This window comes from Microcaecilia unicolor, chromosome 4 (genome assembly GCF_901765095.1).
Source record: "Microcaecilia unicolor chromosome 4, aMicUni1.1, whole genome shotgun sequence".
Lineage (NCBI taxonomy): Eukaryota > Metazoa > Chordata > Amphibia > Gymnophiona > Siphonopidae > Microcaecilia > Microcaecilia unicolor.
Window position 1 is genome coordinate 177,709,651 of NC_044034.1, and position 10,997 is coordinate 177,720,647.

At 42.7% G+C, this 10,997-nt stretch overlaps 1 protein-coding gene across 1 annotated transcript in view; it reads left to right on the forward strand.

Annotated features, from left to right (window-relative positions):
- Positions 1-8,501, forward strand: part of TMEM41B (transmembrane protein 41B) — a 93,299-nt gene extending 84,798 nt beyond the window's left edge. The window contains exons 6-7 of the mRNA XM_030199497.1: positions 3,364-3,502; positions 7,751-8,501. Coding sequence (XP_030055357.1) covers positions 3,364-3,502; positions 7,751-7,920 — 309 coding nt within the window. The 3' untranslated portion in view covers positions 7,921-8,501. The remainder of the gene's footprint in view (positions 1-3,363; positions 3,503-7,750) is intronic.
- Positions 8,502-10,997: the final 2,496 nt, after the last annotated feature.

Below are 10,997 nucleotides of genomic sequence, written 5' to 3' on the forward strand. Positions count from 1 at the left end.
TTTCGTGGTCCCAAAGAAAGAGGATACCTTTCGTCCTATTCTAGATCTCAAAGCTGTCAACCGGGCTCTCAAGGTTACGAGTTTTCGTATGGAGACTCTTCGGTCCGTAATAGTAGCAGTGCGCAAAGGAGAATATCTCACTGCATTAGATCTGACAGAGGCGTATTTGCATATTCCTATTCGGCCGGCTCACCACAAGTTCTTGCGATTTGCGGTTCTATGCCGTCATTTCCAGTTTCGAGCTTTGCCTTTCGGGCTTGCGACGGCACCACGCACATTTACCAAGGTTATGGTGGTGGTGGCAGCGGCCCTTCGGAAAGAGGGGATTCTTGTCCATCCTTACCTAGACGACTGGTTGATAAGGGCGAAGTCATCAAGATAGTTGTCAAGTCACAGAGCGAGTGGTAGCGTTCTTGCAGTCCCTGGGTTGGGTGGTGAATCTAGCCAAGAGCAGTGTGGTTCCCTCGCAGTTTCTCGAGTATTTGGGGGTCATCGTCGATATGGCGCGGGGTCGAGTTTTGCTTCCGCAGGGCAGGATTCTAAAGCTCCGGTCTCAGATTCTGAATTTGATACATCACAAGGTCCCTTGTGCTCGGGATTATCTTCAGGTTCTCGGGTCCATGGCAGCCACGATAGAGGTAGTGCCATGGGCCAGAGCTCACATGAGGTCTCTTCAGTGGTCTCTTCTGTCTCGGTGGTCGCCTCAAACGGATTCTCTTCTGAAGAAGTTGTCTCTGCGCAACCGGGACTGCATCTCTCTATTTTGGTGGTTACAGATGCAGAATCTCACTGTGGGGATGCCATTGGAGTCTCCTCGGTGGATACCGTTGACGACAGATGCCAGTCTCCGAGGCTGGGGAGCTCATTGCCTAGACCAGTGGGCCCAGGGTCTCTGGTCTCCGTTGGCGGCAGCTCAATCCATCAACTTCTTGGAGACCAGAGCGATTCGGTTGGCTCTGCAGCACTTCAAGTCTCTCCTGGTGGGCAAAGCAGTGCGAGTTCTCTCGGACAACGCCTCGGCAGTGGCCTACATCAACTGCCAGGGAGGAACGAAGTGCCGTCTGCTGTGTTGAGAAGCGGAAAGTCATCTCGCCTGGGCGGAGATGCACCTCACGCACATATCAGCCTCGCATGTAGCAGGAGTAGACAGTGTTCGAGCAGATTTTCTCAGTCGTCACACTCTCGATCCCGGGGAGTGGGCTCTCAGCGATCGGGCGTTTCAGTTGATGATAGACCTTTGGGGTCCTCCAGTTTTAGATCTTTTCGCCTCAAGTCTCAACTCCAAAGCTCCTCGCTTCTTCAGTCACCGAAGAGATGCAAGAGCGGTAGGGGTCGACGCTCTCTTGCAGCGGTGGCCCTCCGGTCTTCTTTACGCGTTTCCTCCATGGCCACTAATAGGTCGTCTCCTACAGAGGATCGAGGAACACGGGGGGCTGGTAGTGCTGGTGGCACTAGACTGGCCTCGGCGTCCTTGGTATGCGGATCTGCAACGTCTAATGGTGGCGTCTCCTCTTCGGCTTCCAGTGCACAAGACCTTGCTGGTACAAGGGCCAGTTCCTCATCCAGACCCAGCTCGATTTTGTCTTACAGCCTGGCTCTTGAACGGGCCCGTTTAGCTAAGAAGGGTTTCTCAGCTCCAGTAATTTCCACCATGCTTCGCTCTCGTCGTTGCTCCACCTCTCTGAGTTATATTCGCACCTGGAGAATTTTTGAGGCTTTGTGTAAGGATGCTGGCATTGTTTTTTTTCGGGCATCCGTGCCTCAGATGTTAGATTTTCTACAACGAGGCTTTGATAAATGTCTTTCGCTTTCTTCACTCAGAGTGCAGAAGGCAGCTCTGTCCTGTTTCAGAGGTAGGATTCGTGGTAAGTCTTTGGCTAGTATTCCCGAGGTGGCCCGGTTTTTGAAGGGGGTTAGTCTTCTTCGTCCACCGGTCAGTCCAATTTTTCCATCTTGGGACCTTAATCTGGTTCTTTCGGCTCTAACGAAGCCTCCTTTTGAGCCATTACAAGCATGTTCTCTGAAGGATTTGACGCTTAAGACAGTGTTTTTGGTGGCTATTGCATCAGCCAGGAGAGTCTCGGAATTGCAAGCTTTTTCCTGTAGATCTCCGTTTCTGGAATTTTCTAAGGAGCGAGTGGTACCTCGGCCGGTTCCTTCTTTTTTGCCTAAAGTTATGTCTCTTTTTCATATGTCCCAGTCAGTTTTTCTTCCTGTTCTAGGATCGGCCTCAGGTACGCAGGAGCAGCAGAAGTTGCGTACTCTGGATGTAAAGAGAGTTCTTAAACGATATCTTGCAGTTACTGACGACTTCCGTCGCTCGGACCGTCTGTTTCTTCTTTTTGCTGGTCACCGCAAGGGCTGATCAGCGTCTTAAGCCCACGTTATCTCGGTGGATCAAGGAGATGATAGCGTCTGCTTATCTCTTGGCAGGCAAAACAGTTCCTGAGGCGCTTAAGGCTCATTCAACCCGGGGGCAGGCAGCCTCGTGGGCGGAGTGCTTCTTGGTGTCTCCAGAGGAGATCTGTAAGGCGGCGATTTAGTCTTCTCTTCATTCTTTCTCTAAGCATTACAGGCTAGATGTTCAGTGTTGTCAGGAGGCGGTCTTGGCATCCCGAGTGATCACAGCGGGTTTGTTGGGCTCCCTCCCGTTGGACTACTGCTTTGTTACGTCCTATCAGTCCAATCCTGGGCCGGAGGGATGCTAAGGAAGGAGAAATTAGACCTTACCTGCTAATTTGCTTTCCTTTAATCCCTCCGGACCGGCCCAGGCCCCTCCCGTGGGCTATCTTTCAGTCTAAACATTGCTGTGTACAGATATTCAACTGTCGTCTACAGAGCTGATCTGCAAGTTAGACAGTTAAAGGAATTACATACTGTTCTCCAAGTTACATGGTTAAATAATTCATTGTTATGTAAGTTGAACAGTTAAAGAATTTCATAATTAAAGTTATGCAAGTTGAACAGTTTAAACAAATACATAAATCTGTACATAATTGGCCATACCTCAGCTCTGAAACGAGTTGTTGGTGAGCCCAGTGTCACGGCTCAGCCGTAGTTTAAGCACGTTTATCTAGTGCTTCCTGGCTGCTTGGATTCCTCATGGCACAGAATATAGGTTCTTCTTTTCCTTTCTGCTTTGTTATTCAAATACTGAGGCTAGGGTCACATGACCAGGGCTCTTATTGGCTCTCTAGAGTCAGAGTTTTTTTCTCAGTCTCCACCTGCTGGTAGGCGAGCACAACCCATCAATCCAATCCTGGGCCGGTCCGGAGGGATTAAAGGAAAGCAAATTAGCAGGTAAGGTCTAATTTCTCCTTAATGGTCAAAACTGATTTTTTTTTTAATTATTTATTTTTGCAGGTTGAACGACACAGAGATCATCTCATAAATTATATAATATTTCTTCGAATAACACCATTTCTTCCAAATTGGTTCATCAATATAACATCTCCAGTTATAAATGTACCATTGAACGTCTTTTTCTTAGGCACTTTCCTAGGTAAGGTTTGCTTTTATTTATTTTATATTTGTGTAATATATATTGCTTTAGAGCACCACCACCTGACCAATTTGTTCAGTGTCCTATTGCATATGGCTGATCTATTAGCAGAGCAGCAGCTATAATTTTACTCCGAGCTGTTGATGCTTAGCTGATTGCCTCAAGGGTAGCTGAATGAATCTCTTTAATGTCTACTTTGTACTTAGGTATTTGATGATAAATGTTCTATAGTGTGCTCTTGATAGCCACATTTATATGAACATTTTTGTTTCCTTCCGTATCTTGTCTTCTGCAAGTTGTTGTTTTTTGTTTTTTTTTTAATAAACTTCAGTAATCTCCATTCAGTTCTCATTACTTCTTAAATTTGTTTTGTTTTTGTTTGATTGCTTGGATCCGTAATGTATTGTGTGACTTTAAGTGTTTGAGGAATATAGTTGAGATCTTTCTGTATAGGAAGATTGTTATTAGCCTTAATTCACTGATGTTCTCTGAAGTTGGTGACAGGTGGAGAAATATTGAACAGCACTTGCAGCAAAGATACTGAAGTAGATGTTCAGTTGAACATTGTAATGTGATGTATTTCTGCGACCTTTGACATCAACATGTTGTTGATTCTGGTTACTTTTTGGACCATACAGCTGTGCAGTACGTAAGATGTTTGAGTCCCCAGGTGCCAATATCAGTAACACTGGTTCAGATAATCCCAAGTTTGTGCTTTACCAGTTTGCGGATCAAATTAACTTGTTTTTCTTTTCAGGTATGTTGTTTTTTTGAGATGGGACTGTGTTATTCAAAGTGAAGTTGCACCATGGATCTGTACAGAAACATAATACATAGTAACATAGTAAATGACGACAGGTCCATCCAGTCTGCCCAACAAAATAAACTCATTTTACATGGTGTATGATACTTTATATGTATACCCGAGTTTGATTTGTCCCTGCCTTTCTCAGGGCGAAGACCATAAAAGTCTGCCCAGCACTGTTCCTGTACTAAAAGTTCTGAGGCTAACATTGAAGCCCCTTAAGATTTACATTCCAGCCCATCCATATCTATTCAGCCACGATTAAGGTGCAGACCATAGAAGTCTGCCCAGCATTGGTTTTACTCTCCAGTTACCGGCATTGCCACCCAATCTCTGCTAAGATTCCGTAGATCCATTCCTTCTAAACAGGGTTTCTTTGTTGTTTGTCCCACGCATGTTTGAATTCCATTACTGTTTTCATCTTCACCACCTCCCGCTGGAGGGCATTCCACGTATCTACCACCCTTTCCGTGAAAAAATACTTCCTGACATTACTCCTGAGTCTGCCCCCCTTCAACCTCAATTCATGTCCTCTAGTTCTACCACCTTCCCATCTCTGGAAAAGGTTCGTTTGTGGATTAATACCTTTCAAAAATTTGAACGTCTGTATCATGTCACCCCTGTTTCTCCTTTCCTCCAAGGTATACATGTTCAGGTTAGCAAGTCTTTCCTCGTACGGTTTGCAACGCAAATCCCATACCATTTTTGTAGCTTTTCTTTGCACCGCTTCCAGTCTTTTTACATCTTTAGCAAGATACAGCCTCCAAAACTGAACACAATCCTCCAAGTGGTGCCTCATCAATGGCTTATAGAGGGGTATCAACACTTCCTTTCTTCTGCTGGTTATACCCCTCTCTATGCAGCCTAGCATCCTTCTGGCCATGGCCGTCGCCTTGTCACATTGTTTCTTCACCTTCAGATCCTCGGACACCAACACCACAAGGTCTGTCTCTTGAGTCGAGCTTACTAAACTCTTCCCTCTTATTCGGTATCTCTCTTTTGGGTTTGTGCACCCCAAAAGCATCACTCTGTACTTGGCATTAAATTTTAACTATATATATCTAAGGACTCCAGAACAAATAATGTTCTCAGCAAATTATTATAAATTAGTGCACACCGTTTATTGTGACATTGTATCAAAACACCTACAAACTTATAGATGACATTTATTCAGTTCTCACTAATTCCACATTCATACTGTTGAAGACTGAATCAAAATAAAACTTGATGACAAATGCCTACGTTACAAACAAAAAAACAGCACCACGGGCCTTTAAAAATGGAACACAGTTCTTTAATGAATGAGCCTTGACAAAAGGACCCGACATGGGCCGTGTTTCGGTGACTAGCACCTGCGTCAGGGGTCACAGTGATGACGTGGAAAACTTGGGGAATAACTCGAATATATTCCTCTACAATATATTATTCCTTACCCCACGTCTCCTATAGTAAAAGCAACAAGGCACTTTCACTTTCTGTATCCAAATGGATATAGTGCCTTGTTGCTTTGTAGCTTTACTATTCAGTCCAGTGAGTAACCAACGGTGCCTCTTGCTTACGATGTCTGATTGCTGATATGTTCCGCTAATCTGTTTTTTAATTGTCTTTTTGTGTGACCAATATAATATAGTACACAAGGGCACATGATACAATATATTACCCGCTCACTGGTACAGGAAGTCACTTGTTGCAAATGGAACTGTCTGATGGTCCCCAGAATATCCACTACACTGGTGGTGAGAGAGTATTTACAGTACACGCACCTACCACAAGGGGAGTGTCTGCCACTAGAGCTATCAACCCTAGGTCTCTTTATTAATTCCACGATATTTGCTATACGTTTATATGCCAGTTTGGGATGTTCCCTAAATTCAGGGTGCACAGACAGGACATTCCAGTATTTATGTTTGATAGACCCAATTTTGGGGGCCTGCTGCGAAAATGGCCAGCGTTTCATCTGACTGCTTCAGGGCATTGGCGGTGGGAAGATTTTTGGAATTGGTCTTGAAATACAGCTAACCAGTGACCAGCTACTGACATGAGTTGTGTTTTGTTGATACTGTGTCAGGGAAGTTGGTCACCTGTACAAAAACATTCATCTTAATTTCAAAGTAGCAGATAGTTTTCATCCCCATACCTTCAAATTATGTCTTTACGACCCCTCTTGACGTGGGTTTCAAAATGGCGACTGCATCTATATCCACTTTCAAACCATCCATATGACCCACTGGAACCAATCAAAAAAATTACCTTAGAATGGACATCACTCATTATTTTTTCTCTCTAAATTCAGTCCAAATGGTGGTACGGATTTCAGTGTGTGTATTCAGTGCTGCTCCTTATTTTTAAAAATGGTCTCCAGTATATGCAAATGTATCTCATGCATATTTATTGTAGTAATCCAAAAACCTAACTGGCTGTGTGACTCCAGAAGAAGGCTGAGAAAGAAGCACTTAAGCCTCAGTGTGTTACTTGTGGATTAGTACAAAGAGTCTTAAGAGTCAGTAGTCAGGGGCAGGATGGAAAGAGGAGGAAGAGTTTGATGGATGGCCTGATTGTTTGACGTTGTATTACATTTTCTTTGGGAGAAATTCTAGTTTGCATAGTGCCCGCTATCTGGATAGTCTGGCTAGTTTTTACCTTAATATTTTGTACCAATTCTCAGTGACTGTTCCTGAGAAAAAAGATCTGCACATGCTTTTTCAAATTTCAAAAGTGTATTAGTTGTTTCAGTCGTAACCCTACACACAAGAATGTGTTTCCTAAATGGAGATAAACATTTATGTACATGTGTATTTCCCACCTATGCATAAGGTGGGCAGTTTTCAAAAACCCATTTCTGCAGTTATTAGAATGCCTTTGATTAATGCTTCTTTCTACTCAGAGTAATTTATTTTACTGCAATAAAGAGGTATCTCTGATTTCTTCGAGAATTGTTTAAAATAATTTAAAAAAAAAAAAAAAAACAGATGAAAAAAAATAGAGAAAAGCAAGTCACCAGACTAGGGAATTTCTAATGGAGTAATGTCCATCATCTTGCAGAATCAAACTGACTACTTGCTGACTTTATGATTATTTAATGTCCAACAGGAAGAACACATTTCCTGGCCGGTAATGCTGTGATTGGAGTTATCACTCATTAGGGCAGTAACAGTCATAGTTTTGAGTTTGTCTTCTGCTGTACTTATATTTAAAAATAAGTGTAAAAAATAATTAATTTAGTTTTAGAAGGTCTAGATTTGTTGGAATGAACTTTTTTTTCTCACTCCTACAGACTTTACTAATGAGAGAATGGACTATTGAAGTGTGTAAAATTTGTGGATACCAATCTTCAAAAATTATAAAGTTGATGATTGAAGATAGCTCTTGACAAAAGTTTGTCAAGTGTTTCTGCTGTCACTACCATAATACTTAGTCGATGTTTTGTTTGTTTCCATATATAGGTGTTGCACCTCCATCTTTTGTAGCAATTAAAGCAGGAACTACATTATATCAGCTGACCACAGCAGGGGAGGCGGTTTCCTGGAACTCTGTAATTGTTCTCATGATACTAGCTGTTCTCTCCATCCTGCCAGCCATCTTCCAGAAGAAACTTAAACAGAAGTTTGAATGAAAATTGTGCTAAATCCTAATTTTTCCCATGTGGAGCGAGATTCTTCTGTACTTATAGCTTCAGCTTTTCTTTAGTCATCAGCAATTTTACAATACCAAAAAAAAAGTGCTGTAAAATTGCACTTCATAAAATTAAAAGTATAAGATTCTTCTTATGCCTATAAATAAGATTTCATTGCCTGTAACACAAAAACAATTAATATTCATTTTATTTTCTTCATAGCGAAGAGTAAACCAAAATCGGTGAGAGGCGCTTTTTGGCTTGGGTAGAAAACTGATGTTTCCGGTTACTCTAAAATAAAACATCACAGTGATGATGTGCTTAAAGCCCAGGGAGGCAACCGCTGCAGGTGGGTTGTATGGGCCATAGAATGATCATGAGGGGCAATCACAAAGAAGATTTCCTCCAGTTTTCAACTAACAGCCCAGGCATGTTACTCAAGGTGATGCATTTAAAACAAGGGGGGAAAGGTAGTGATTAGATAGGTAATTTCAAAACCAGACATATATTTGTTTGCTTTTAAATAAAAACTGAAAAATTGAGGGGTCCTTTTACAAAGCAGCGGTAAAAACAACGTGAGCTTACCACTCACTAAACTGGAAGTACCGCTGGGCTACCGTAGCAGCCTGTCAGTTCCCACCCCCAGCGCCCGCCGTTTCTGGCTCTACAAAAATATTTACATTTTTGTAGCACCGGTGTGTACCCATCAGTAATCAGGCAGTGCCATGCACTGCCCGATTACCACCAGATTAGCGCGGGAGCCCTTACCATCACCCCAGTGGCAGTAAGAGCTCTCCCCCAAAATGGCTGTGCGGCTATTTCTTAAAAAAAAGAAAGACCTGCCTTTTGCCCACTGTGGTAAAAGGGGGCCTTGGTGTGTATCAGAAACATGATTCTATGCCAGCGCAGGCCCCCTTTTGCTGCAGCTTTATAAAAGGACCCTTGAGAGAGCACTGTATGGTGCTACACTGCACATTTGTTAGGATACAATTCCAAAATGGAGAAATAGCATGGGGCAGATTTAGTATATTATTCCTTGTTCAACTTGTTTGCTTGGATCTTATTAGTGAACTGGGCTCTTCAGGCTTGAACATCATTAATATGATGGGAATATTTGTAGTGCACATGGTTTATTCCCAGCAGTGGTAAGCCCTGTCCTTTACAGAGCCACCTTATTAAGGAGAGAGTTTGAGAGCCACTTTGTTCTTCACTGATTTAAAAATGGTATAATGATATCAAAGAGCTTCCTCTAGCTGAGAAGGCATTTCTCACACTAGTGAAGATTTTCTTCTACCATCAAGTAAAGAGCAAATAGATGAGTGTGCATATTTCCTTCTCTCTCCTTATTCTGCTTTATTTGCTTTGTCACCTTTTGGGGTGCCAGGGGAACTTCTGAAGTTTTGAGAGACAACCCTGACAGCTATTTTCCTCAATCCTTTGTAATTCAGATCAGGAAAACACATCTTCCATTTGCTGGGGTAGAGTAAACACAGGTGCTCCAACATTTTTACATTTTCTATGATATGTACAGCTCTTTGTTCCAGTTAGCCCAAGTTAATGCTAATCTAACCCAGAGCTGACATATTAGTCTCCCTGTAAAGTGTGTTGTGTATAAGATGCTGATTTGGTAATTCCCTACTCTATTTTTTTTTTTACTCCTTTTTCAGTAGTAGCTCAAGGTGAGTTACATTCAGGTACACTAGGTAGTTTGTAACATATCACTTGTCAGCTTTTGGTGATTTAAAATTGCAGACTGATCTTGACATATGTTTTAGTTAGTAATTCTGATGTTTGATTTTGTTAATGCCTCTTCAGGAGGTAGTGGTGTAGCTATCAAACACTGTCCTATTTCTAGTGACCTGGCAGCAGGAGTCTTTGCAGCTTTGATTCTAGCAGTTGTATTTTGTTATATAATTATGTACACATTTTAAATTTTAAGCCTTTGTTTAGTACCATCTCTCTAAATAAATCTACCAAGATGTGACAATATTTCAGAAGATAATTTATAATTCTGTTTCAAATCCACGTTTTAAAAAATGATCCCTTGCACAACTTCAAAAACTAATAGGAACAATGGAATCTATAAGTGATAACTTCAAAAATCATATTAGCACATTTCATGGTGGAAGAAAAGTTTATTTGTTGTTGCTATACCTTACATCTTACATGGGGGAAATAATCCACTTGCACTATTAGAAATTGCATCTGGTTGAATGAAATGGTAGTATACAAGATCTTTAGAATTCTGTGTATAACAATGGTTGCACTGTCAGATTTGGAAGCAGGTTTCTGTTCAGTACAGGTTGTTTCTATACTAAGAGACATAACTGCCAGGCAGTGAATACAGGAATAAGCCTTTTCCTTGTCATCAAGCAGATGAAGCCATTACGTATGGGTTGTGTCCATCAACCAGCAGGGGGAGATAGAGAGCACTCAAATTTCACAGTGCCACATGGTCAGCTAGCTCCACTGCCTCTTCAGTATTCTCTATCTCCCCAAGCAGGGTGGTTGCAGCTTGATCAAGCTCCTTAAAAAATCTGCCTGGGGGTGGCTCCTGGCTTGCCAGTTGTTAGCCGGGGTGTTAGAGGCTATAGCAGCTTCACTTTAAAGGCACATAGGTTAGCCCTTTCCCTGCCTTACCCATCCCCCCAGTGGATGTGAGCACATTAGTTTCACTTTTCCCTGCTCTTTCCCACTCTATACTTGGTGGATGCAAGCACATTGGTTCGCCTTTCCCTGCCTTTCCCACTGTTCTGTACCTCCGAAGTTGATTTGATTGCCTCTTTTGCTGTTTTCTCTGCTTTCCTCGCAGCGTTAAATAAAAAAAAGCAAGAGGTTTTCTTCAGTTTCTACAGCGTGACCGGAGCTTGTATACTCGGTCCAGTGAGGTAAGAGTGTTTTCTGACTCCTCCGGGGAGGGCCCGCGATCGGGACGTTTTTGGCGCGAAGCCGCCATTTTGAATTTTCTGCGGTTTTTCGGCGATGGCTGCAGAGAGTGTTAAGCGCTGTTCCAAGCGTGGCAAGCGCAGATCAGCAGTGGGGCTCTGTAAAACGTGCTGTTCAGGCGTAAGAGCCGG